Genomic DNA, 23,659 nt, shown 5'->3' with positions numbered 1-23,659 from the left:
CTGAATGTCATTTCACTGACCCTTACAGTCTAGTTCAGGGGGTGCTGGAGCAACGTGCAGTGCAGAGAGACAAGTTCTGGCTCCTCTGGTGCCCAGGAGGCCCCAGCTGGGCAACCATCCTCTGCCCCCAGAACAGTGTCTCATGAAAGGATAAAAGAACTGGGTTCCCAAGTGTGAAGGAAGCAGCATGCCTGTATGGCCCTCACTGGATGACCATGGATGGGTCCCGACCGCTTCTGGGTCTCAGTGACCTCAGCTGCAAAGCCAGATGTTTCTCTAGCTCTGACCCTCGATTTTCTCCCTACCTCTTTCTGAACCCCCCCTTCCCAGTCCCTGTTTCCTCTTCCTTCAGTGATCTCCCTCTAACACTGCCCACACCACCTCCACCAAGAAAGCTTCCCAACCTTCCTAGGTACCTTGAATTTCTCCCCTCTCTCCACAAACAGCTATGGCATATTTTTTTTATAGCAAGAGCAGGATTAATTGTTAACACTTCTCCCTGCTCCAGGGTGGGGGAACCCCTGGAAAGGGTGAATTAAAGTTTATGTGATTCATTCATTTTATTTAACAAAGATTTACCTACCAGCCCCAAGGATTAAGCTGTAAGGGGTCTGGAATCAGAGATCTGAATGGGGGGAGAGACTCACCACCAGGCATGGTAGGATCTGTGGGGGAGGGGAAGCCCCAGGACAATAGGAGTCAGAGATGCCCAGTTTACAGCCAGGGAATGAAAGATAGGGAGGAGGGAAATGGAGGAAGGGATAAAGGAGGACATGCAAGAGGGTGTGGAGAGCAAGGCAAGTCAGATGGCTGGAGTGCTAGGGTGTCACAGGTGGAGGGAGATGATGTGGGCCTTGGTGGTAGACAGCCCCTACAGGGCCTGGCAGAAATTACTATTATAGCAAGTCACCCATACTGAGGGCGTTCCATGTACCATGCACATTCTGAACATTTCCCTACATTTCCTCCCTTAGCCCTGATCTCTGCCAGTACAATGGGTAGCTATGACTGTTAGGTCCATTTTACTGATAAAAAGACTTGAGACCCAAGGAGTTTCTGGTACTTGTCCAGAGTCATACGCCGCCAGCCAGTTTGCAGACTGCTGCTCGGAGGGTCCTTGCTGTCAGCCACCACTGTTGGGCTTCTGCCCCTGCATGGTCCAAAGCAATGTGCATGGGGTTTATCCTCAGGGTACTGGGGAGCCACAGAAGGTTTGTGTGCAAGACGGTGATGTGGCTTCTTTGAGCAGGATTCCCTTGACTGCCATGTGGAGGAAACTGGAGAGCCAGGGAGAAAGCTGGAGGCCTAGAATAAAGGACAATGGGGCCATATTTGAGTGGGAGTTAAGGAGGAAAGGAAGGGAAGAAACTGACAGGATGTAGGGATGCAGAGGAAGGATCATGGCTCTGGCTGGTCACAAGGCCACAAGGTGGAAAGCCCAGGAATAGGGATTATTGGGGGTACTCGAAATGACTGGGCTTCAGAGCAGTGGTGAACATGGGGCTGGTGATTCAGGGAGACGCTGGGCTGGAGATGGTGCTGTGGGGTTCTGAGCCCCAGGAGTGGTATGTGACAGGAGGAGCAAAGGGAGGCTTCTTTCCAGTAGCCCTGGGACCCTCATGGAGACGGGGAGGGAGCAGCCAGGAGCACTGGATGCAGGGGTCGCTGGACTCCAGGAAGAGCACTTGAAAGGAGGGACTAACTGGTACAAATACCACAGGAACTGGCTTGGGGCGAGGGGGCCATGCCTCCCAGTGGCCCTGTCCTGCCTGGCCTCCATTGATTGGGGTCTGTGTCTGCCCACCTCTGGTGAGCCTGGCCTCCCAGGGGCTGACAGGTTCTCCTGTTGCCTGGCAACTGCAAGAGCTGTTGGCTGTTGCTAGGAGCAGGCTGGGGAGGCCGGAGGAGGGAGGATCAGCTCTCGAGTGAGGGGCGGGGCTGTTGGGGGAAGAGGCCCGCCTTGGAGCTGGGTTTGTAGCCTTTGTGGACAGGCTGTGTTCTCGACTGTGTGTACCCATGTTTACAATGTGTTCTGTGGATTTGAAGCATTTTGGAGGTTGAGCCTATGTATGGATGTATAGAGCGTATCTCAGAACGTCTGTGTCCCTGGGTGGGTATTGTGTGTTTTCAACAGGTTTGCTGCATGCTTGTAGCAGGGCCTGCCTGAGCTTTGATTCCAGGCAGGAGAGAGTCCTGGGGGAACCATTTGAGGATTTACAGGCCAATGCTTCCTCAACAGGAGAGCCATTCAAATAGGGACACACACACATTCCAGGGAGAACGGACAGCTTGAGAACTGGTAGCGGAAACAAGATGTGTGTCAAGGTGGTAAGGAGGGAGTCTGTGCTAAACAGGGGACTGCGGGTGGCCAAGCATTGCTGGCCAGCTCACTTCCTGGCTTCGTGGACTTTCCTTGTCTTTGGACTGGGCCCTCCCCAGCTCCAGACACACAGGACACCTTCCTGGGTAACCCTTGGCAGACTTTTTAACGGTCCAGTAGAGGTCAGGGCTGTGGGCTTCTTATGGAGAAGAGAGTCAGAAAGACTGAAATGTCCCGCTAGAAATGCTGCTGCCTGCCCCTCCTCCCCCAACACCTTTGTCCAGCCATGGGGTTGCAGCCACTGTCCAGTGATGACAGGCCATAAGATCATGGCCACTTATGTTTCCAGAAGTCTGGTGGCACCTTTTTCTCTTTCTCTTCCTTGTTCATGGTTGCTGGGTCCCAGGTTGGAGCCCAGAATGGCTCCCTGATGAATGGCTCCCTCCTAGAAGATCAGAGAAAGATAACTCTTGGATGGTTAGAGAAGTTACCCCCAACTGAGGGAGACAGCCTGGGCAAAGGCATTGAGGTGGCAATAGAATTTTTTCTTTTTTAACTTCAAAAGACAGAGGGGGGTCAAAACCGCTTTAAGACGAAGAAAGCAATCCGGAGAGCCTCCGGGATTCTGTGGATCCCGAGACAAGTTTATTGGGTTCATTAACTTTAAGACACGCCTTCTCTGCTCCGCTCGCCCAACTCAGAGGACTGGTTCCTGCTCGGCCCCTGAGGTGCACCGGATCCCGGTCCTCAGGCTACGAGATCTGCCCGCCCCCGCCGTCGAGCAACGGGGCTCCAGGCGCTCCGCACCCAATCGGAGCCCGGGCCCGCCTGCAGCCCGCCCTCCGCCCAGTCCTTCTGGGCTAGGCTCAACCCCTGCAGCTCTCGCTCGGCGTGGCTCCGCCTCCAGCCCGGGCCGAGCTTGGGCTGAGCCTAACTTCGCCGTCGTTCCGCCCTCAAGCCAATCAGCGGCCCCAGATCTCCTATGGCCCCGCCTCCGGCCCTGCCCCGGCCCAGTCCGAGGCTTGACTCGCTCCGGCCCCGCCCCCGGCCCGCCCTGCCGTCGGTGCGCGGCGGCCTGGAAGGCACCGCCCGCAGACGCTCGGAACTGCCGACTCGGGAGCTACCCGTTGAGGGCCGGCGGCGTGAGCGGAGTGGGGTCGGGCGGGGCCGAGCCGGGCCGGGGCCTTGTGGGGGCCGGGCAGCGGCCGGGCCGGCGGACGGCGGGATGGGCTGCACCGTGAGCGCCGAGGACAAGGCGGCGGCCGAGCGCTCCAAGATGATCGACAAAAACCTGCGGGAAGACGGCGAGAAGGCGGCGCGGGAGGTGAAGTTGCTGCTCTTGGGTGAGGCCGCGCCCTGCGCTGGGACCCCTCGATTCCCCGCCCAAATCCCCAGCTTTGACCTGTGGACTAGGGCTTCGAACACCCAGACTCAGCCTGGATCCCCACACCTGGACTTGAACCCCCTAGACCCGCCCGGCAAGGACATAACAACAAAAAAAAATGGATCAAAACTCTGGGTTGGCCGAGACTTCTGATCCGTAGCCCATAGGTCCCATCTTCAACTCATCCCAGAGCCCAAACCCCCAAGTACAGCCACCAGGGCCCCAACACCCGCTGCCCAGAACTCTGCTTGACCACCCACTCTTACTGTCCAACCTGACAGACCCTTAGAGCCCCCTGCCTGTCTTTCCATACTTCCCTAGACTTTACCCAACCCCCTACCATCCCACTCGGCCCCCACCTTCAGGCACCACCTGTTCCCTCACTTCTCCCCTTATTCCTATTGGGCCTGAGTATCTCCAGGGCCCCTCCCAGGCCCCCACTCCCTCCCTCCTTCCCATTCTGTGCCCCATCGCTACTCTGGACCCTGTATCCTCCACCTGTGCACCTTGATCCCAAGGGACTTCTCAGGTGGATTTTTGGTTTGCACCTCTGAAGTGGAATGACTGCTTAGGAGATCACCTTCCAGTCAGAGCCCCCAAACCCTTAGAGACCCCTGCTCCTGGCATCTGGCCCACCAGCTCCCTCTTTGCATGCATCTCTCAAACCCTCTGCTCCCCTGCTCTTAATTTCTCTCCCACACTAGCCTTCTCCAGATTTCCCCACCCGCCTCCTGCACCAGGTGGGCTGGACTGAAAGGACTGGCTCCAGACCCCCTAAGGGCTCCACTGGTCATGTTGGGGGAGGGGACCAGGCCTCAAGCTGCCCGGGGAGTTCTGCTGGCTATCCTTTTCCCAGTTTCTAAGCCCTGTCTGGGCCAGTGAGGCGGGGATCTGGGGTTAGGAGGGAGTGTGGAGGAGTTTGGGTTGCGTCGGCTCCAAGGCCAGGAAAGATGGTGGCTGCTTGGGGGGTGGGGGGAAGTGGAAGTGGTGAGACAGCCGACATATTGCTGCCCCCGGCGGGCGGGCGGGCCAAGGAGAGCCGCTGACGGGTGCTGGGCTTCCCGCACCCTTTCTGGGCCCAAAGGCCTAGGATGTGGCTTCTGAGAGTGGGTGGGCCTATCGGACCTTGAGGCCCTGCAAGGGGGGAGTGGTGGACCAGCTGGTTGAGTAGTGGGGGGCCTGCTAGGGGGTGGGCATCTGAGGTGGACTTGTGCAGAGGCTGGGGGCCTGGTAGTTGCCCCAGTCCAGCCTCTCTTTGGGAGCAGGTGTGGTGCGCCCAGTGGCAGCCTGATTGGGGGTGGGGTGGAGTTCAAACCTAGTAGGGAAGGAGGCCTTCGCGGCAGTGTTGGGGGCTGGACTATGGATGTGGGGGGTGTGGCCCCTCAGCCCCAGAGCTGCTCTGGGGTCCCCAGGCTGCGAAAAGTGGGGCTTTTCATGCTGAGCGTGTGGCCGAGGGGACAGCGTGTCTTCCATCCTCGGCCCATCTGTTGACTGTCCCTGGGGGCCTGGCCTCAGGGGCACAGCCCCGGAGGTTTCAAAATGGCATCCGCTGCCGCTGCGGGGAGGAAGAGAAGGGGCGGGAAGGGGCGGCGGCCCAGCCTCCTGGGCTGTTTTGCGTTGGGCGCTTGCCTCTTCCTGTCTCTGCTGCGAGTGCGGCAGCGGCAGCGAGTGGGTGTCGACGCGGCGGAATGCCCATCGATGCTGCCCGCTGGGCCTGGGAAGGGTGCTTCGGGTACTGCTGCCTCCCAGTGCCCAGCCAGGGGGTCACTAGCCAGCCCCTTCCCAGGCCAATCACAGTTACGATGGTGCCCGAAGAGATGTGGGGCTGGGGCACACAGGGCCCCTGGCCTGGTTCTCTGTGCTGACTCCATCCCACCAGTCTTGGAGCCCGGCTCAGGTTTTGGGTCTGGCGACCCCTCTCATACTAAGCTGGCAGCAACCAGGGGTACAGGTTACCCTAGAAATGCTCGAAACTTTGTAGGATGGGGAGTCCGTCTCAGCATCCTGTCCTTCTGGCCTTTGCTTCCACTGTAAAATGGGCTTCCTGAGTTTGGGCCAGAGGAGTGCCATGCCCAGGATGGGGAGTCGGGGCTAAGACCCTGCAGAGGACGCACTCACTGTAAGGGGCTGGGAGACCAAACTTTGCCTGAAATTGAGGACTCTGTCCGGACTGCCTGGAGAAGGGTCCCGGCTGGCTGTCCTTTGCCTGTCCAGTTACAGGGAAGGTGATGGGAGCCCAGCTGAGGCAGCTTCAGAGAGCTGGGCGCCTGTCCCACGTAGCGGAAAGACTCTGTCCAGGCAACGGGACTCGGGCTGGGCAGTTGCCAGCCTTCCCTCCCAGCCCAACCACGCCTGCTGCCCCACCCGCATACTGGCTCCTTCCCGTCCTGGGGAGCTCTGCCAGCCGGCGGGCATAGTCACTGTCCATCGCCGGGGCAAAGGCAGATGTGGTACACAGCGGGGAGAGGGTGTTCCCTGGCAGCTGGGTTGGGGGAGCAGGGCTGCTGATACCGGCTCTACTTCAGAGATACCCCCACCCCCACCCAGTTCAGCTTGATTGACCAGCTATCCCCTGGTAGAATCTGGGGCCTCGGCGTGGGCACTTTGGGTAAAGTAAGCCAGAGTGTGTGTTTAGGGGTGACTCTGATTTGTTTGAGCTTTTGTGGGCAGTCTACAGAGAAAGGAGAGATGGCTCCAGGAAGGCTTCATGGTATAAATACAGCAGTTTCCTCTTGCCCCTGGGACTTGGCATCTGTTCCCTTCACTTGATGTACTTTCCCCCCATTTCACTCCTACTTGATTGTTCTTCAAGACTCTGCCCAGGGATCACCTCCCAGGATCCTTCCTGACCCCCTTCTTGAAGGCTGGTAAAGCACCTCCTCTAACCCCCCACCCCCATGCCACCCCATTAGAGCGTGGTATTTGTCTGTGTCCAACTGCCCTCCCCCACGACTGGAGCAGGACTGTGTCCTGTTCATTTGTGAGCCTTCTATGCCAAGCATGGAGCCTGGGAACTATTGTCTGTTTGTTGAATGAAAGAAGCGCTACTGGTGTGAACTTGATCTTGGACATGGGTAGATGGAGGAGTAAGATAGCGATCAGTGAGCCATTGCCTGCCATATCATGGGCAGGTGGCAAGGACTATGTAAGGCCAATGACCAGGACTCAAGGGGAGACTGAGGGAAAAACTCTTCAGGCTGTTTCCTTATGGTCTCATCACGCTCTGCTGGCACCTTAGTGCATGCTCAGTCACTCAGTCGTGTCCGACTCTTTGCAGGTCCATGGGCTGCGGGCCACCAGTTGCCTCTGTCCATGGAATTCTCTAAGCAAGAATACCATTTCCTTCTGCAGGGGATCTTCCCCACCCAAGGATCCAACTCAGGTCTCTGGCATCCGAGGCAGATCCTTTGCCAGATCCTTTGCCGACTGAGCCAGGCTGCAGAGACAGTCCTTGTCCACTCCTTGCAGATCACATAGTAGGGACTCTATAGCTGTTCATGTGGGAAAACCGGCTTTGCATTCTTCGTTTTAGCTCAGGCTGTTTGGGAACTGTTGCAGGCCTGCTCTCTCTGCTGCTGCAGTAGAGCCTGTCTAGCTCTTAGGGCTGGAGCTGCCCCACAGCCATGGGGCTCAGACCAGAACAGTACTGTGGGGAGTTCTTGGCCTGGCCAGTGCGGAAACTGGACATTGAGGGGCTCAGTGAGATTTATCAAATGAAAGGAAGGGAGTTTTGTGACGTTAGTCCTTTCTGTCTCTCACAAGGGGCCTGGCACACTGTAGGTGCCTATTAAGTGTGTGTGGAAAGAATGAAACTATTTGCACACATCCCTGAACAGGGATATGTAATTCTTAAGCTGTTGCCTGGGGCTTGGTGTAGCAGGAGTTAGTGGGAAGGGCTAGCCTGGGATCCTGGCTGGCTGGATAATGGGTAGAGTCTAGTGATGCGGGTGAATTTTGGGGGTGGGAGGAGTAGTCCTTCCTGGGAAGGGGTCCTCTGAGTTGGCTTAAAAATTAGCAGTATTTGCCAGGGCCAGGCACTGGGGGCAGAGGGACCAACTCAGCAAGGGTTCTGAAGTAGGAAGGCCTGGCCTGGAGGGGAGGAGGGCTCACTCTCCTGAGGGGATCACACAAACCTAGGTTCAGATCCCTGCTCCACCTAGTGCACCGGCTGAGACCCCAGCTACAGGTGAAATCCTGGTAGATGCTCTGCTCTCCATCCACAATCTGGGATGGGGTGCCTGCCTGCAGCCATACGTGTTGTGGGGATGGTACACCAAGACCTGTGGGTGTGAGAACAGGAGAGGGACCACCCCCCTGCTGACTCCTGCAGAGCTGAGAGTTTGATGGGGAGGAATCTCCCCAGCTCGGAGCCTGCCTAGCCTTAGTATGGAGGCCCTGGGAACCCTGACCCTTGCCCTTGGGCCGCTGCTCTCACCAAGTGAGAGGTTGAGACTTGTAGATATTTGGTGGCATCTGGAGTGACCCACTGCCCTGGGGACCTTGCGCCCAATCTCCGGGGGCTGAGCTACCTTCCCGGGGGGGCTTAGGGTTGGGGGTGTGGCAGGGCCCTGGGGTACCAAGTGGGCTGGTACCCAGGCCGGCCTCCAGCTTCCCTGTTCGCCCCACCACCTGCTATCCCTGCTATCCCGCCATCCGGCTGGAGCTCATTAGCACTTGAATGGGGGGCGGGGCAGCTGGAGCCTGTGAGTCTCTTCTTCCCACCCCTCCCCCAGGCGAGGCCAGGCTTTGTCTTCGGGAGTCAGTAGCTTCACTGCTGGGGTTCCCAAGCTAGGGAGTGAGTAGGGAGTCTAAACCGTTTCTGAGTCCCCCTCTGCCTTCCCAGTCCCCCTGGGCTCAGCCCCTGCCTGTGACCCCAGTGTTGGTGCAGCCAAGGAAAGCAGTTGTCCCTCTAGGATAGAAGTGAAGCTGGGTCCTTCAGGGGCTACCCCTGAGCTGGGAGACTACGTGAATCGGGGCAGTTTTGCAAAGGAAGTGACCCTGGAGCTCAGCTGAAGACATCCCAGGAGGGGTGGGGGTTGGAGCACCCCAAGACAGAGAGCAGAGCAGGTGGTGGGGACAGAGGGAATGCCTGCCCCTGTGGCTGGAGGTGGAAGTGAGGCCAGCTGGGGAGCTCAGGCTTCCATGCCAGGCCCTGAGGCAGCGTTGAGCCACCCACTGTGCTTGAGTTGGAGCCTGTGCTGCCAGATGGGGACTGGCACAGTCAAGGGCCTCTTTGGGTTGGCCCTGGGCTGGCCTGAGCTGCAGGGTCATTGGCTAGCATCATAGATATCCTAAGCCTGCTAACAGCAACCCAGCAAGTGACCGCAGGTAGTGCTGGGGGTGGGACCTGATGGGATCCCAGAGAGGTCCCCAGGCTCCAGCAGTGCAGGGCTGGCACTTGCAGCAGCTTGGACCACAGGCGGGGGCACACAGGTCCTGTACACCCTGTCCTTGATCTCCGTCCCTGGCTGTCTCTCTGTCTCCATCTCTAAAAGCCACCCATTCTGTAGGCAGGAACAGGATGGAGGAAGCTTTGTCCACTTAAGCTCTTAGCATCTGAGGGACCAAGGACTTGGCCTCCCACATTCCCAGCAGAGGATGAGAAAGTCCAGCCCAGAGCCTGAGTGCTGTCTCCAAGGCAGGACCCAGGCCAGCTTCTAATCTCATCTTCCCACTATCTCGGGGGCAGGAATCCTAACCTAAAAGGTCAATGAGGAAAGGGGTTAACGGGTTCTGGCAGGCCACCACTGATGTGCCCTGCCTCAGAAGGCCCTGGGAGGGCAAAGGACTAGGCCCCTCTGATGATGGCCCTAGTACCTGATACTCTCAGACAGCTTCTCCGTCAGCCACAGGTGCAGGGTGGGGCTCCTCTGCCCAGCCCCACCCAGCCTCTCTCCCCTGAGCTCTTGATCTTACTAAACCCCAAACACTCCACCCTCACCCTTAGGCTGCACCTTGGGGCTCTGATCATCTTGGTGGCTGGGGGAATAGTCTCCCTGGAATAGCAGCCACATGTTCTCTAACCTGGGCTGGCCCTTCAGTGTTGGCCTCCTGCATACACTTCCAAGGCTTGGCAGTAAATGCCAGGCCCGTTTGCGCCAAAGCCTAAAGGTGGGATCATACAAGGTTTGTGCTGAGAAGGGTGTCCTTGTGGCTCAGAGAATCCTGGGGTGCCAAGGCTGCTACAGCCTCAGAGTCTCCGGTTTGGTGGAGGCAGGGGCAGTGAGGGGGGCGTGTATTGATGGCAGCAGGTACCGTGTCCCAGGGTTGGAGGAGGGGTGGTGAAGTCTGCACGGCAGGGCTGGGCCACTCGGGGAAGTGGTGTCCACACCAGAGGAAAAGGAGGAAGAAGCTGGAGGAGGAGGAGCCCAAAAGAGGAAGAGGCCAGAGAGCCGCTCACACTGTGCACTGGGGTGGGGAGTGTGAGGCAGGTCAATGCGGGGGGCTTTAGAAGTTGAGCCCCACCTGTGCGGGGCCCCCGTGGGCTGCCCCTACTGGTAGTCCCCGGGTTGGAGTCAATCCAGACAGTTCTGTCCCTTGTCCTGCCCCAGTGGCCACTGGGCCCAGGATCTCAGAGTAGGTGGCGCCTCTGAGAAGGATTCCAGGCCCCTCCTTTGACCACAGGAAGTGGTGGCTGGGAGAGGGACGCCGGCGGGGTGGGGTGGGGGGGCAGCAGGAAAGCAGAGGGCTGCTCCCATGTTCCCAAGCAGCCATTGCCCTCCAAAGCCGGAAGGCCGGCTGCAGGCCCAGATGAATGCCCGGAAATGGAGCAGGAGCCCTGGGATTAGCTCACTCTGGGTTTCCCCTGCCTGGAGGTAGACAGAAAGGCCCTTGATCCAGCCTAAGGATTTCCCCCACGCCACTACCCACTGGGCCTGGGTAGTGGGTGCCTTCACTGGGCCTCAGTTTCCCCTCTGGTGATAATAGTAGCTGCCTTGGATTGAGCTGTGACCATTGCATAGGGCCGGTCTCTTCGTGTTTAACCCTGTGGAGCTGGGACTGACATACCCATTTCACTGATGCAGAAACTGAGGGTCAGGAACATCATGTGACTTACCCAGTAAGTGGAGACACCAAAGGACAACCCAGGTGGTGACTCTGAGCACCTGTCCCCAACTGTTGTCACCCCACAGGAGTCTGTGCCCAGTTGGCAAGCATTGCTCAGTCAGGGTGACAGGCAGATGCTTTGGGTGTACTCATGTCCTGCATATGCCTGAGGGCCTCGATTCTTCTTTTAGGGGACTCTAAGGGGACCATCTATTCTAGAGAGTGGGACCCAAGACTGTGCGTGCTTAAAGCCAGAAATCTGCTGTGTGGCCATGGGGTGACCTCGTCCTAATAGAGGTGCCCCCATTTTTGCTTCCCACTTCCCCTCCTAGCCTGTGTCCCCTCATAGGAACACTCAGGCATCTTAGTGTTTTGCTTTTCCCCTAACATGTTTGTGCCTCCCACAACCCCTTGGCTTAAGAGGACTAAGTCCCAGCCTGAGGCAGCTTGGAGGCTGTCAGGGTGTGGTGTGGGGGGCCCTGAGCCTGGTCTGGAGACTGGGGCTTGTCCAGATGAGGAGAAGGGAAGAGTGGTCCTGCTGAGGGTCCCCACTAAGAGCAAAGGCTGCGGTGGGCTCCTGTATGGCGACTCGTGTGTCTGTGGTGTGGGCTGGCCACAGCATGGGAGGACCACAGCTGGTCCTCATCCTTCTTGGCCTCCGAAATCCAAAGTTCAGTTGCCTTGCCCTTCCCCGTGGAGTTCCCAGGGTTCTGCTCTGGCTTGTCAGGCCAGGCCCTAGGGAACTGCGGAGTCTAAAGGACCTAGGAGAGAGCAAGAACAGAAGCGGCAGAAGCATCAAGGCCAAACACAAAGCTGAACAAACGTGGTACCCTCATGGCCAGTCCAGACTCTAGGTCCCAGAGTTTCCTTTCCCCCACCTTCCTCACTGTGTGACCTGAGGCTGGCCGCCCCTCTCTGTGCCCAGTGCTGGGGCCCGTGACGTCACGCTTCTCAAGCCTGGATCGTGGCTTGTGGGCACACAGACAAACTGCCCACTTGGGCTGGACTGTGGGTGGAGTTTGGGGTGGGTGTGAAGACCCAAAGGAGGCTGTTCAAGGCGGGCGTTGCGCCTGGCACACTCCGTTGAGGAGTACATTTCGCAGATGGGGACATGAGGCCCAGACATGGACATCTCACCCTGGGTCTACCACAGTGATTCAGACTCTTTGAAAAGAGCAAGGCGATTTCCTCCAGTGAAGAAGCATCAGGAAGAGGGCTGTGCCAAATGGCCTGGCTCCGTGTACCACCTGGGCCCCGTCTAGCAGTGCCTGGCAGTGGAGGGTGAGACCCGGATGCAGCCTCAGTGGCCAATGAGGAGCAGGTCTCAGGGCCTCCTCTCCTCCAACGTGGCCTTCCTTACCCAGTGCCTCAGTTTCCCTTTCTACGGTGGGCAGGACCCCACTGCAGGAGACACAGCCCTGCCCTGGAAATCCCTCTCCGTGCCTGGGAGAATCCGAGGCCTCTTTCCTTTGCACTGAAGAGCAAAGACTTGGCCAGGCCCTGGTCCTTAGTGCTGCCCTGATGGGCGTCGGGAAGCTGCTGGAGGCTTCCCAAGCGGCAGAGACTGGAGGGAGGGAGGTTCCGGCTTTGCTGGGGCACCTGGAGGAAGGCGAGGTCACACATGTGGGTGGGGGTGTCACACGGGGTCCGTCCAAGACCCTCCCCCCACCCCCATGCCAGCCCCCTGCAGAGCCTCCTTGGAGGGAGTGAAGCTCAGCACCTGGAGGAAGGAAGAGACGCCAGGGGCGGGGCTTGGAGGGCCTTTGTCTGGCGGGGCCCTCCGCCGTCCCCATTGTTCCCTTGTGTGCCGAGTCTCTGCTGGCCGAGGGCTTCCCAGGCTCGGGAGGGGGCCGTGGGTGAGGCACCTCCCCCAGCTGCCCCTCGCTGCCGCCGCCGCTTTCCAGAAACAAACGCTCCTCTGCGCCACCCAACCCCCACCTCCTCCACTGGGTCCCTGGCCGCCGGGCTCCCCCTGGTGGTGGCCGGCCAGGGACCCTAAGGCTGCAGGGGCGGAGCGGGGAGGGGCGGGGCGGCAGCAGGGGGTGCCCTGAAACGGCGGGCTGGGCTGGAGTGTGGAGACGTGGCACCTTCCTGAGATGACAGTGGGAGGTGGTGCCAGGGCCGCCTTTGGGGTGGGCTTCCCAGGGTGCATCCCAACCTTCCCCCAGCGGCCCACCAGGGTAGGCCAGTGATGGAGGCGGGGAGCTGTGTTGAGAGGGCCGCAGTGGGGGGCGGGCCCCGGCTGTGGGTTTGAGCTGGGCTGCTCCCCACGTCTACCCTGTGGTCCGAGCCACGGCTGCTTCTGAGAATCTCTGCCTTCAGGCCTGCCACGTCAGCTGGCAGCTTTCCCCGGCCCCACATGTTCCTGGGGAGCCCACCAGCTCGAGAGCGTCCGCAGGGAGACCTGCTCCCCAGCCTTCAGGATGCAGAGAGCGCCAGGGAGCGGTGTCTGCAGTGAGACGTGCTGGGCGGGAAGGAGTACCCTGCCCGGGTAGGAGTGCCAGGTTGTGTGGAGGGGAAGTGACGAACTGAGAGCAGAAAGCCAGCAAAGGAGTGCGTGGCTCTGTCTCCAGTCCCAGGTTACACAAGACCCAGCAGGGAACCACCACCACTGCTGAGTCAGCCTCTCAAACCCATGGTCACTGCCCTGGGCTGTGCTTTTGTTTGAAAGCATCAGAAACGCCTTCAAAATGAGATGGCCGAGGCAGGCTCCTCTGCAGCCTGTGGTTGCAGTGACCTATGCAGCGTGGTCACTGTGGGTTGCAGGAAATGAGAGGTTTGGGGAACTCTGCCCTCTTCTGAAGGGTAAAAGAAAACAGCCATAATAACTTTGATCTCAACACTCGCCGTGTGCCGGGCACTCACCCGTCTCCTAGGATGAGATAATGGTGGTATCCTGTTGCACAGATGAGGTGCCAGAGCCAGGGCAGGATCAGGCAGCCGTTTTTGGAGATCTCGGGGAGGATCGAGGTGGGCCCCAGGGCTGTGGTAGGTCTGGACCTCCCTCTGGGAGAGGAGCTGAAAACGTGACATGGGCTGGCTGGCCTCTCAAGGCTTTGCGGCTCCTGCAGAAGGGAAAGTGGGGCCAGAGAGGAGAGAGGCAAGTCAGGGCCTCCTAGCGGGACAAAGCCACGTCTGGGAGGTAGAGGCTTCAACATAGACTACAACAGAAACTCGATGCAGGGGTTTGGGATCAGCATCATGCCGTTGGACTGGGGGCCCTGTCTTGCCCCCAGAGGCCCTGCTGGCCTCCTCGTTCAGGCAGGTGGAGCTGTTCTTCCCCTCCCCACCCCGCGGCCCCCGTCTATTCCCTCCTCCGTTGGGGCCCAGGGCTCCCAGAGTGGAAGCAGATGTTCCAGTGCAGAGCAGCCGCTGTCGCCCTGCACATCTCGGCAATTACCGCCTGCCCGCTGGGGGCCCCACAGCTGCGCCCCGGGGCAAGGGCTGCAGAGGCTTCTTCCTTGGTGGTGGGAAGAGGTATGGCCCAGTGGAAACACTGAGGGCACTGCAGGGATCCTCTGTAGGTCCCTCTGGTCCCACTCAGCTGGAGAAAGGAGTGCCTGGTGGGCCCGCCGTGGGTACGAGACTCCTGCTGCCTTCTTCTGGCTGAATCCCCCACCCTCAACCCCAGCACCTCTGCAGCAATCCGGATAGAGCTAGTGATGCCCCCTTCTCTGAAGGCAAGGTGCAGGGCTGGATGGGCAGAACTGGGTGCCTGGGATCAGCAAGGTACAAGCAAACTCTGGGACAAGTGCCAGCCTATCTAATAGGGAAGCGTCATCAGGCACCAATGGAAACGGAACTCCTAGGACACCTCGCTTGTGGGCTGCCTGAGAACCAGGGTGTCCAACTGGGTAGAGCCCATGGCTCCACCCAACTCTGCCCCCAACCCCCATGATCCACTGTAGCTCCTCCTGGGCCACGCCTGTGATTCTGTCCTGGTGTTCTCCCCTGCTCTCTGCTTGGCTGCCAGCACCACATCCTTGTCCTGCCACTTAACTCCTTCCCTCTGAGTCACAGCTGTGAGAAAGACAAAGGGACTGCTCTGAGTCCAAGGATGGGGGCTCTGTGACTTTGTCCAGCTGTCCCTTGCTGGGGGCAAAGAATATGTCCTATTCTTCGAAGGGAGAAGAAGCGAGACTGAAGCTCAAGGGGGACAGGGAAAGGGCACTCAAGGTCTGCCCGGTCTCCTGCTGCTAGGAAAATCAGATGCAAAGCAAGTTTGTGCTGGCGTCCTTATCTCTGGGCAGGGTCACGGAGTGGTCCACGCCTTTTACCAAGAAAGTAATCACAGGACTAGACAAGGAGACTGATGCCTCAGGTGCACAGTGGTCCCCAAATCACCCCCACCTGAGGTCCCCTGTGCCCCGGAGGGCTGCCCACTCTGAGTCTCGGATCACCTGAGGACAGCGTGATCAATGTGACCCATCACTTCGTGCCCTCGGCCTCCGCTCCTACACTGGGCCCCCAGTCCTGGCTGGGACTCCAGGCTCCTGGGTCCTTGCCCCAGGCTGTCCACCCTCCCTCCTGCTCTCTGGGAGCAAGTAACTAGTTGGGAAGGACAACCAGGTGTCACCTGGCTGTCATTCGTGGTCACCCAGTCCAGCGCTGTCCCCCCTGCCCCGTGGATGTTCTGGGCCTTGGGGGAAGAGCCTCCGTGATTCGGCATTACCACTGGGCCTTCCCAGGGCCTCTCCCCTTGGGCCCACTCCACAGGTGGGGAGTGTCAAGTGAGGGGTCCTGTCCTGGCTGCTCACTGCCAGCCCTATGGAGAGGAATGCTGCCCCTGACCACAGCCCATGCCCAGGGGAAATACACTAGGCCTGGGGCCTCCATTGTCCAGGGGTCGGACCAGTAGAGGGGCTCACACCCCAGCCTGCCCAGAGCCTGCCTATTTGTGCTGCTCCCCCCGCAGCGCTCCCCGATCCTGGGAAGCAGGCCTGGGACTGTCAGAGAAGCCCAGTGATTCCGGGCGGCATTTGTGAAGCCTCCTCACGGAGGCTCCTGGCTTGTGGCCGCAAGCCACACCTCAGTTTCTCTTGGTCAGTGTGGATCTGGGGTGGGAGGTAGGATGGATGCAGGTGGGCAAAGACCCGGAGTTGGCAAGCAGGGTCTAATGCTGCTTGGAGGGCAGTGTGGAGACTCAGACCTGAAGCTCCCTGGGCACATGGGACAGTGCTGGGAGGCAAGGTGGGCCACGTGCAGAGGGGCTGTAACCATGACAGCGGTGTCTCTCAGTTTCCCCCCCCCCCACCACCTTTTTTTAAAAAAATGTTTCGGCCATGTCCCACAGCATATGGAACCTTAGTTCCCCGACCAGGGCTCAAACCCATGCCCCCTGCATTGGAAGCGTGGAGTTTTAAACCACTGGACCGCCAGGGAAATCCTTCAGTTTCCTCATTTGTGAGGTGGAGATGAGGGTAAAGCTGACTTACGCCCGGGGCTTGCTGTGAGACCACCTAGCGAACGGGATAGTCTTAGAATAGCGATTGACATGTAGGGGGCACGATTCACCGCTGTGCTGAGATCATCATGGCTGACATTCATGCTGCTCATGGCAGTTTGTGTGTTAGCCCCTTCATCCTCTGAGTTTCTTAACCATCCCTGAGGGATATACAGGGGCCGAGAGTTCCCCCACAGACCCCACCACCCACCCTGCTGAGCTGGTCAGAGGGACAGACCCACCACAGTGATCAGGAGGGTTGGGACATGTGTAGCTGGGACACTGGGCAGGTATGCCCGGCAGAGAGAACTCCCTGGGCAAAGAACTAGAGTTGGCAAGAGGTAGTGCCTGACAGTGCTGGGGCAGAGCAGAGGGTGCAGTCTGGGCAAAGGCTGGGAGAAAGCTGGGCCCAGCTGAGGTGTGCTCGGCAAAAGGGAAGCAGTAAGGCCCTGTTCGCACCCCTAGCCAGGAGAGAAGTGGCCTTCCTGGTCTCACACTTCCCTGCACACACTCCCTGGGGAATGCAGGTTTCTGGGCTGCACCCCTTGAGATCTGGCTTTGTGTCTGGGATGGAGCCCGGGAAGCTGTTTGTTTAAAAAAAACAAACCCAAGACATTGTCCTGCAAGATCTGAGCCACATTTTGAGTAGGGCTGGGCAGGTCAGGCCTCATCATCCTACATACCTCTTTGCTCTTCTGAATCCTGGCTACATGGTCTTGGGCCAAGACTTTTCTGAGCCTCAGTGTCCGCATCTGTAAAATGGGAGAAATAGTACCTGTTTTGTGGGGCTGCTCTGACAGTCACCAGAGAGAGTGGCAGCAAATTCCTCAGCACTGGTCGAAGAAAAGTACAGGATAGGGCTTTGCCAGGCTGGAAAAGAAGCATCATGAGTCAGTACATGTGTGTATGTGACACTGCCTGTCCCCCAGGTCCTGGTGTCTTACCTGCTTAGAATAGACCTCGGCCCAGCAAGCAGGGTGCTGGGCCTTGGCTGGAAGGCAGGGGTATGATGCCATGCCCGGATCCAGGCCCCATGGCAGCTGCGGCTCACAGTGTAGGGAGGAGAGTAAGCAGGGCTCCTCTGCCAGCTATGACCCAGTGCCACGTTGGGGAGCACTAGCCGCGGAGTGGCAAGTCTGCGTGTGCGAGAACGACAGGGTGACTGCTGAGCCTCAGGTCTCCAGCCAAAGCCCCTGGACTCAGCCAGGGCAGTGGGGAGCCATGTTGAGCAACAGACCTTGTGGGAAGCCAGGGCCTGCAGTGGGTCCCCCATGGGACTAGGCTGCCTTCACCCCCACGGCCCTGCCAGCTGCACCCCTGGTAGCTCTGCTGCCCGCCAGGCCTGACTGCTTCCGTCTGCAACTGATGGAAAGGATGGGTCCTGCCTCCCTGGCCACATGGCCAGGCCACTAGTTGCTGGCCTGTGTCCCCCCTGGGCCTATTCCCTGACCCACTGTGCCCTTTGTTCCAGGTGCTGGGGAGTCAGGGAAGAGCACCATTGTCAAGCAGATGAAGTAAGTGCTGTGTGCGGGGAGACGGCCGGCAAACCTTGGTTTCCCCTCTTCTTCCTCCGGGTCTGTACTGCCCCCAGGGATGGGCCCAGCACTTTGCTAGAGGCCACGTTCATCCTCTGCTCCCCAGTGGTTCAGAGGCAGTCTCCTCCTGTCTGAAGTAGCTACTGCAGGCCCCCGTAGCTCCAGACGCCCATATGGGGGTCCCTGTGCCCCGTACACCCTAACCCCGGCCCCCTGGCTGCCAGGATCATCCACGAGGATGGCTACTCGGAGGAGGAGTGCCGACAGTACCGGGCGGTCGTCTACAGCAACACCATCCAGTCCATCATGGCCATTGTCAAAGCCATGGGCAATCTGCAGATTGACTTTGCCGACCCCTCCCGCGCGGTATGTGGACTCCCCAACCCCTGCCTGCCTCCCATAACACTTCAGGGCAAGCCTTGTGCCGGGGGAGCTGAGAACACCCCAGTCTGGGCCCCATTCCGAAGGCCTCCTCCCTGCCTCTGACCGGTGGGGTGGCCGTGTGCTCCTGCAACGCGCTGACCGCTCACCCCTGTGCCCAGGACGACGCCAGGCAGCTGTTTGCACTGTCGTGCACGGCTGAGGAGCAGGGCGTGCTGCCTGAGGATCTGTCCGGCGTCATCCGGAGACTCTGGGCTGACCACGGGGTGCAGGCCTGCTTTGGCCGCTCGCGGGAGTACCAGCTCAACGACTCTGCTGCCTAGTGAGTACTCACTCCACGGGGCCGGGCTGGCGGTGGAGTAGGGGGAGACCTGGACTACAGCCTGAGCCAGAGGGCCTGAGCACCCTCAGAAAGATAGGACGAGTCTCTGCGCTGTCAGCCAGGGTCTTGGTGGTTTGGGGTTTGGCCTGGAAGAAGGATGTGGGGGGACATCCACGGGCTCTGGATGGGCCCCCAGATAGGCTGCAGGCCCTGTACTCTCACCTCCCGCCTCCTACTTCTGCCTAAGCCAGTCCCTCTGTCTGAGCAGCTTTCCCATTCTCACTGCACTTCCCATCCTGAGCCCACCCAGAGAGGGGCTGTTGGACCTCCCCAAAGCTGGGTGGGAGGCCGGTCTTGCCTGGCCATGATTTCTGAGCCTTGCCCTAGTCACGTGGACAGCCTCCCACCCTCCCTGCAGTGGCCTGAATGCCCTTGTGAGAGCACGCCCCCCATAGGAGCTGCGGAGTCACATCCACACATGGTGGGGTGGAGGGGCTGGAGGGGTTTACTCCCAGAAGTCAAAAGCTCTCAGTGCCAGCAGAGCTTTGGGGTCTTGCCTGCAGGGACGGATGGCTCCTATCAACCCCTGTCGTCTCAGGGCGTGCGATACTCAAGGAGGACCTGGTTATGACCACCCTCCGGCCCCTTCCCACTCTTGTATCATCCGTGTCCTTCATTCCCCAGACATTAAGCACCCACTGCGTGCCCAGCGCTGTTCTGGGTGTGGGGATTCAGCGGTAAACGTGGGCCCTGCCCTCCCAGGCAGGTTTATGCTACAATGAAATCACCCAGGGGTGGGGAGCAGATTGGAACACTCCAGGGTCCAGGGGTCCTCCAGCCCCTCCTCGCAGCAATCCTACAAGGCTGCCGTGGGGCACTGGGTCCATGGGGTGAGCCCCCTGGTAGCAGACAAGGGAAGAACTGGTGTGGAATTCACCATGAGGCTGGAGGCTCTCCGTAGGGCGCGGGGTAGAGTTTGCAGGTCACAGCACATGCGTCACAGTTCCCTATAGCCCTTCCTGTTTTTCTTTTCGGTCTCTGCGTCTCTGAAGTCATTTCCCTCTGGCCTAGCTGCCGGTGGGGGAGCCAAGAGCTGGCCCCAGCAGCCCTGTCCCAAGAGCAAGACATCGGTCCTGGGCAGTGACTGGGAGGCCTGGACCCGAACCCTGAGGGCACAGCAAGGATATTGAGGCAGGCAGCTGAGCTAGTCTCAGGGCTAGGCCAGGGCGGCATTAATACTAATTAAGAGAGCTGGTAGTGGGGAGCCCCTGGGACCCCTGCCAAGCAAGTGGTTATGCCCTTCCCCTGAGGAGCCCAAATTTTACTGGGCGCTGGGCAGAGAGCCCACTGGGCCTGGCAGGCCTCAACCTGTCCAGCCCCGCGTCAGGGGACATGCCAGGCTGCTCTGCGGCGGGTGCCGTAATTGTGCCGATTAGCATCCTGCCTCCCTCACCAAAGGACTAATTTGCCCCCTCCCACCACCCTCTCCTGCAACTCCACCACCCTGGATCCTGTGTGGGGCAGGCCTGCCTGCAACCTGGGTGCTAGGGCTTGGCTGGCTGGCCTCAGAGTTGCCCCTCGGCTGAGTGGTGAATGCAGTGTAGGCAAGGGTTAAGAGTCAGGGACCTGTGTAAAATAGAGAGCCAATGGGAATTTGCTGTAAGACCCCAGGAAACTCAAACCTGGGGGCTCGGTAACAACCTAGAGGGGTGGGATGGGGAGGGAGGTGGGAGGGATGTTAAGTGGGAGGGGACACGGGTAAACCTATGGCTGATTCATGTTGATGTTTGGTAGAAACCAACATGATACTATAAAGCTGCTGCTGCTGCTGCTGCTAAGTCGCTTCAGTCGTGTCCGACTCTGTGCGACCCCATAGACGGCAGCCCACCAGGCTCCCCCGTCCCTGGGATTTTCCAGGCAAGAGTACTGGAGTTGGGTGCTATTGCCTTCTCCGTACTATAAAGCTATTATCCTTCAGTTAAAAATAAATAAAGAAGAGTCAGAAGCTATGCCTGAGAAATAAAGGGACGGAAGGGCAAGGAGCCAGTTGGCCTCCACTGACGCCCCCCCGCCCCCATACCCCTTTGCAGCTACCTGAACGACCTGGAGCGCATCGCCCAGAGCGACTACATCCCTACGCAGCAGGATGTGCTGCGGACTCGAGTGAAGACCACGGGCATCGTGGAGACACACTTCACCTTCAAAGATCTACACTTCAAGTGAGCAGGCTTGTGGGCTAGGGAACAGGGTCAGGAGCAGCCAGCCTTGGGGGTGACGGGGAGAGATCCTCACATCGGGGTCTGCTGAGGGCTGTGCTGGGAAAGAGGGTTCATCTGGGATCCCCCAGCCCCACACTGAGTTCCTTAAGGCTGTGTGGTGGCCAGCAGCTCACAGCCTCTGCTGACCCTACCCCATGTGGCAGCCACCTGCCCTGCTGACGAGCCTCAGTCACTCTGCGGGGCCAGAACCAGGGCGAAAGTGGGCCAGTGTGGGTGATACCATGGAGCCAGCTGCCTTACCCTGAGCAGGCCTCTGTCCTCAGTCGGTCAATCTGTGAAATGGGGCAGGGAGCTTCTCCCAGAACTCCCTTTTCTGGAGCTAAGGCGCTGTGTCCGCAGGATGTTTGACGTGGGCGGTCAGCGGTCTGAGCGAAAGAAGTGGATCCACTGTTTTGAGGGCGTCACAGCCATCATCTTCTGTGTAGCTTTGAGCGCCTATGACCTGGTGCTAGCCGAGGACGAGGAGATGGTGAGAGGCCCAGAGACCACGGGGAAGGGAGGGCAGGGGTGAGGGGTCGGGGTGGCTGGTGCTGAAAGCGCTGTCCTGCCCCCAGAACCGCATGCACGAGAGCATGAAGCTGTTTGACAGTATCTGCAACAACAAGTGGTTCACGGACACGTCCATCATCCTCTTCCTCAACAAGAAGGACCTGTTCGAGGAGAAGATCATACACAGCCCCCTGACCATCTGCTTCCCTGAGTACACAGGTGTGGGGTCTGGGCCTCTGGGGAGGAGCTGGTGGTGACCAGGTGGCCCACGGGCGCCCCCCACTGGACAGGAGGGTAAACTGTGGGACACTCACACACAGCTGGTGCTTCACAGGCTTACACACTTGTGTCTGTACACCCCAGGGCCCTTTTTAACACACTCGGGCATGTACCCCATACATGTCACTGGGCGTCGTCCCTCACACAATCAGGTGCCCCTCTTTGTACACTCATGTGCCTGTGCACTCTCACCGTTGTCACACATCCAGGCTTATTGGTTCAGACGCACAGAACCCTCTCTGGACTTGTGGGGTGGGCCCGCCTGCCGCACACGTAGCAGGAGTCCTCACCATTTTGCCTACCCCGCCAGGGGCCAACAAGTACGACGAGGCAGCCAGCTACATCCAGAGCAAGTTCGAGGACCTGAACAAGCGCAAGGACACCAAGGAGATCTACACGCACTTCACGTGCGCCACCGACACCAAGAACGTGCAGTTCGTGTTCGACGCCGTCACCGACGTCATCATCAAGAACAACCTGAAGGACTGCGGCCTCTTCTGAGGGCGGCGGGGCCTGGCAGGATGGTGAGCCGGGGGGCGGCCGGGAGGGCCAGGGAGGGCCGCTGAGCCCGGCCAGGGGCCAGGGAGGGCCAGGGCGGCCAGCCGGGGGTGGCGAGCTCGGACCCCGGGAGAGACCAGGGCGTGGGGCATGGGGGGCGCAGGGGGCACTGAGGACGGGGCACAGGGAGGCCCGGCGGTCCAGACAGTAGAAGCACCGGGCTGTGTCCTGGGACAGAACTGGAGGGCTGTCCCCATTTTCCTTGGCGAAAACTCACGTTCCCACCCACAAGGCCACCGGCCTGGCCTGAAGGATCGAGATGACAGAAGGGGCCCAGCCGCCCTCCACTCAGCACGACCAGCTCCGTGCTCACCCCTGCCATCTTTCCCTCGGACCCAGCTGAGGGTCCGGGGCTGAGGCTGGCCTCACCAGCCCTGGGAACAGTGGGTGGGGAGGGCTCTCCTAGAGCTCCAGTCTCCCCTCCCATTCATTCTTGAACAGGGGTTACAGTGTGTGTGTAACCCAGCAACACACACCGGCCACCATGTCCCTGGTAACAAGTGGGTGGGGAAACTGGAGAAGGGTCATCATCTAGGGAGGCGGGCAGAGAGACCCACACTGGCTACCTCCCTCCCGACCCACGCCCTGACTGTCCCCCACCTCCAGGGCCACCGCCGACTCTGCTACCCCAGCCCCTGAGGAAGATGGGGGCAAGAGGACCACGCTCCCCGCCTGTCCCCTGGCCGCTTTTCCCCTTCTCTCCTCTGTTCTTGGCTCCCCGCAGTCCCACCCTCAGCTCCAGAGACTTGGGGGAGGGGCTGCCACAGGCCTCCTGTTTGAAGCCTGCCCTTGCCCCAGGTGCAGGGAGTGCCCATAGCCCCTCCTGGCCTCCATTCTGGTTTTAACCGTTGTCTTGTTCTATGATGGGGGAGGGGAGCCCATGCTGAGTCTCCCACGGCCTGTGTTTGGAGGGGCACCCACTTCTCCAGCCTGGGACCCCTGGCTTCGCCCAACACCAGCCCCTGACCCAACCAATGTTTACAGGGAGCCTCCTGCCCACCCCCACAATCTGCCCCACCCCCTCCCGCCCCAAGCCACTTGGAGGCCCCAAAGGAAAAAGCACAAGAAGCGTGAGACGCCACCATTCCTGAAGACCACAGTCCACTTGCTCATTCTCGTAGCTTTTTTTTTTATTAAAAAAAAAAAAGAAAGTCAAAGGGGGAAAAAAAAAAAAGAGAAAACTGCAAACCTAGGAAACTTTTTAGAAAAAACTATTTAAAACTGTCAGATCCTGACCAGCACCCACCCAACCCCTTTCCGGTGATTCCGTGCCTTGAGTGTGTCTACGTGTTTACACCCATCCCTCTGCTGGTTGCCCCCTGTGCGGGTGGCAGCCTGACCCTGCCCTCCACAGAATTGGGTTCCAAGGGCTGTTCCAGACAACTGCCAACATCACTGAGGGCCCCACCCCAGTGGCCCTGGGCCCTGGCTCCATTAACCTAAATGTAGCTCCTTAGCGCTAACCTAGGAACCGCCGCTGCCTGCTGAGGGGCCACGCCCCTCATGCCCTCGCCCCAGGCCCGGGTCCTTCAGCGTTGAACACTTCCTTGCTTTTTTCACATGTTTTATGGAATTGTTCACCTGGTTTGAAATAATAAAACGTAGAAAGAAAAAAAAAAAAA

The 23,659-nt window shown here is 59.2% G+C and overlaps 1 protein-coding gene across 1 annotated transcript; it reads left to right on the top strand.

Annotated features, from left to right (window-relative positions):
• Window positions 1–3,483: 3,483 nt before the first annotated feature.
• GNAI2 (G protein subunit alpha i2) lies at window positions 3,484–23,659 on the top strand. Its single transcript, NM_001101040.1, has 9 exons — window positions 3,484–3,663; window positions 17,666–17,708; window positions 17,954–18,095; window positions 18,272–18,432; window positions 20,523–20,651; window positions 21,051–21,180; window positions 21,266–21,419; window positions 21,790–22,003; window positions 22,644–23,659. Exons 1-8 carry the CDS (start codon window positions 3,546–3,548, stop codon window positions 21,978–21,980), a joined length of 1,068 nt encoding a protein of 355 aa, NP_001094510.1. The 5' UTR covers window positions 3,484–3,545; the 3' UTR covers window positions 21,981–22,003; window positions 22,644–23,659.

This window comes from Bos taurus, chromosome 22 (assembly GCF_002263795.3).
Source record: "Bos taurus isolate L1 Dominette 01449 registration number 42190680 breed Hereford chromosome 22, ARS-UCD2.0, whole genome shotgun sequence".
NCBI classification, from domain to species: Eukaryota; Metazoa; Chordata; class Mammalia; order Artiodactyla; family Bovidae; genus Bos; species Bos taurus.
Note: the sequence above shows the minus strand (reverse complement) of the source record. Positions and strands in the feature narration are given on the sequence as shown.

Excerpts from the sequence above, each read along its gene's own strand:
- GNAI2 (NM_001101040.1), top strand. The coding sequence starts at position 3,546 with ATGGGCTGCACCGTGAGCGCCGAGGACAAGGCGGCGGCCGAGCGCTCC. Across the intron at positions 20,652-21,050 it reads TTCAAAGATCTACACTTCAA|GATGTTTGACGTGGGCGGTC; the intron begins GTGAGCAGGCTT and ends CTGTGTCCGCAG. Across the intron at positions 21,420-21,789 it reads CTGCTTCCCTGAGTACACAG|GGGCCAACAAGTACGACGAG; the intron begins GTGTGGGGTCTG and ends CTACCCCGCCAG.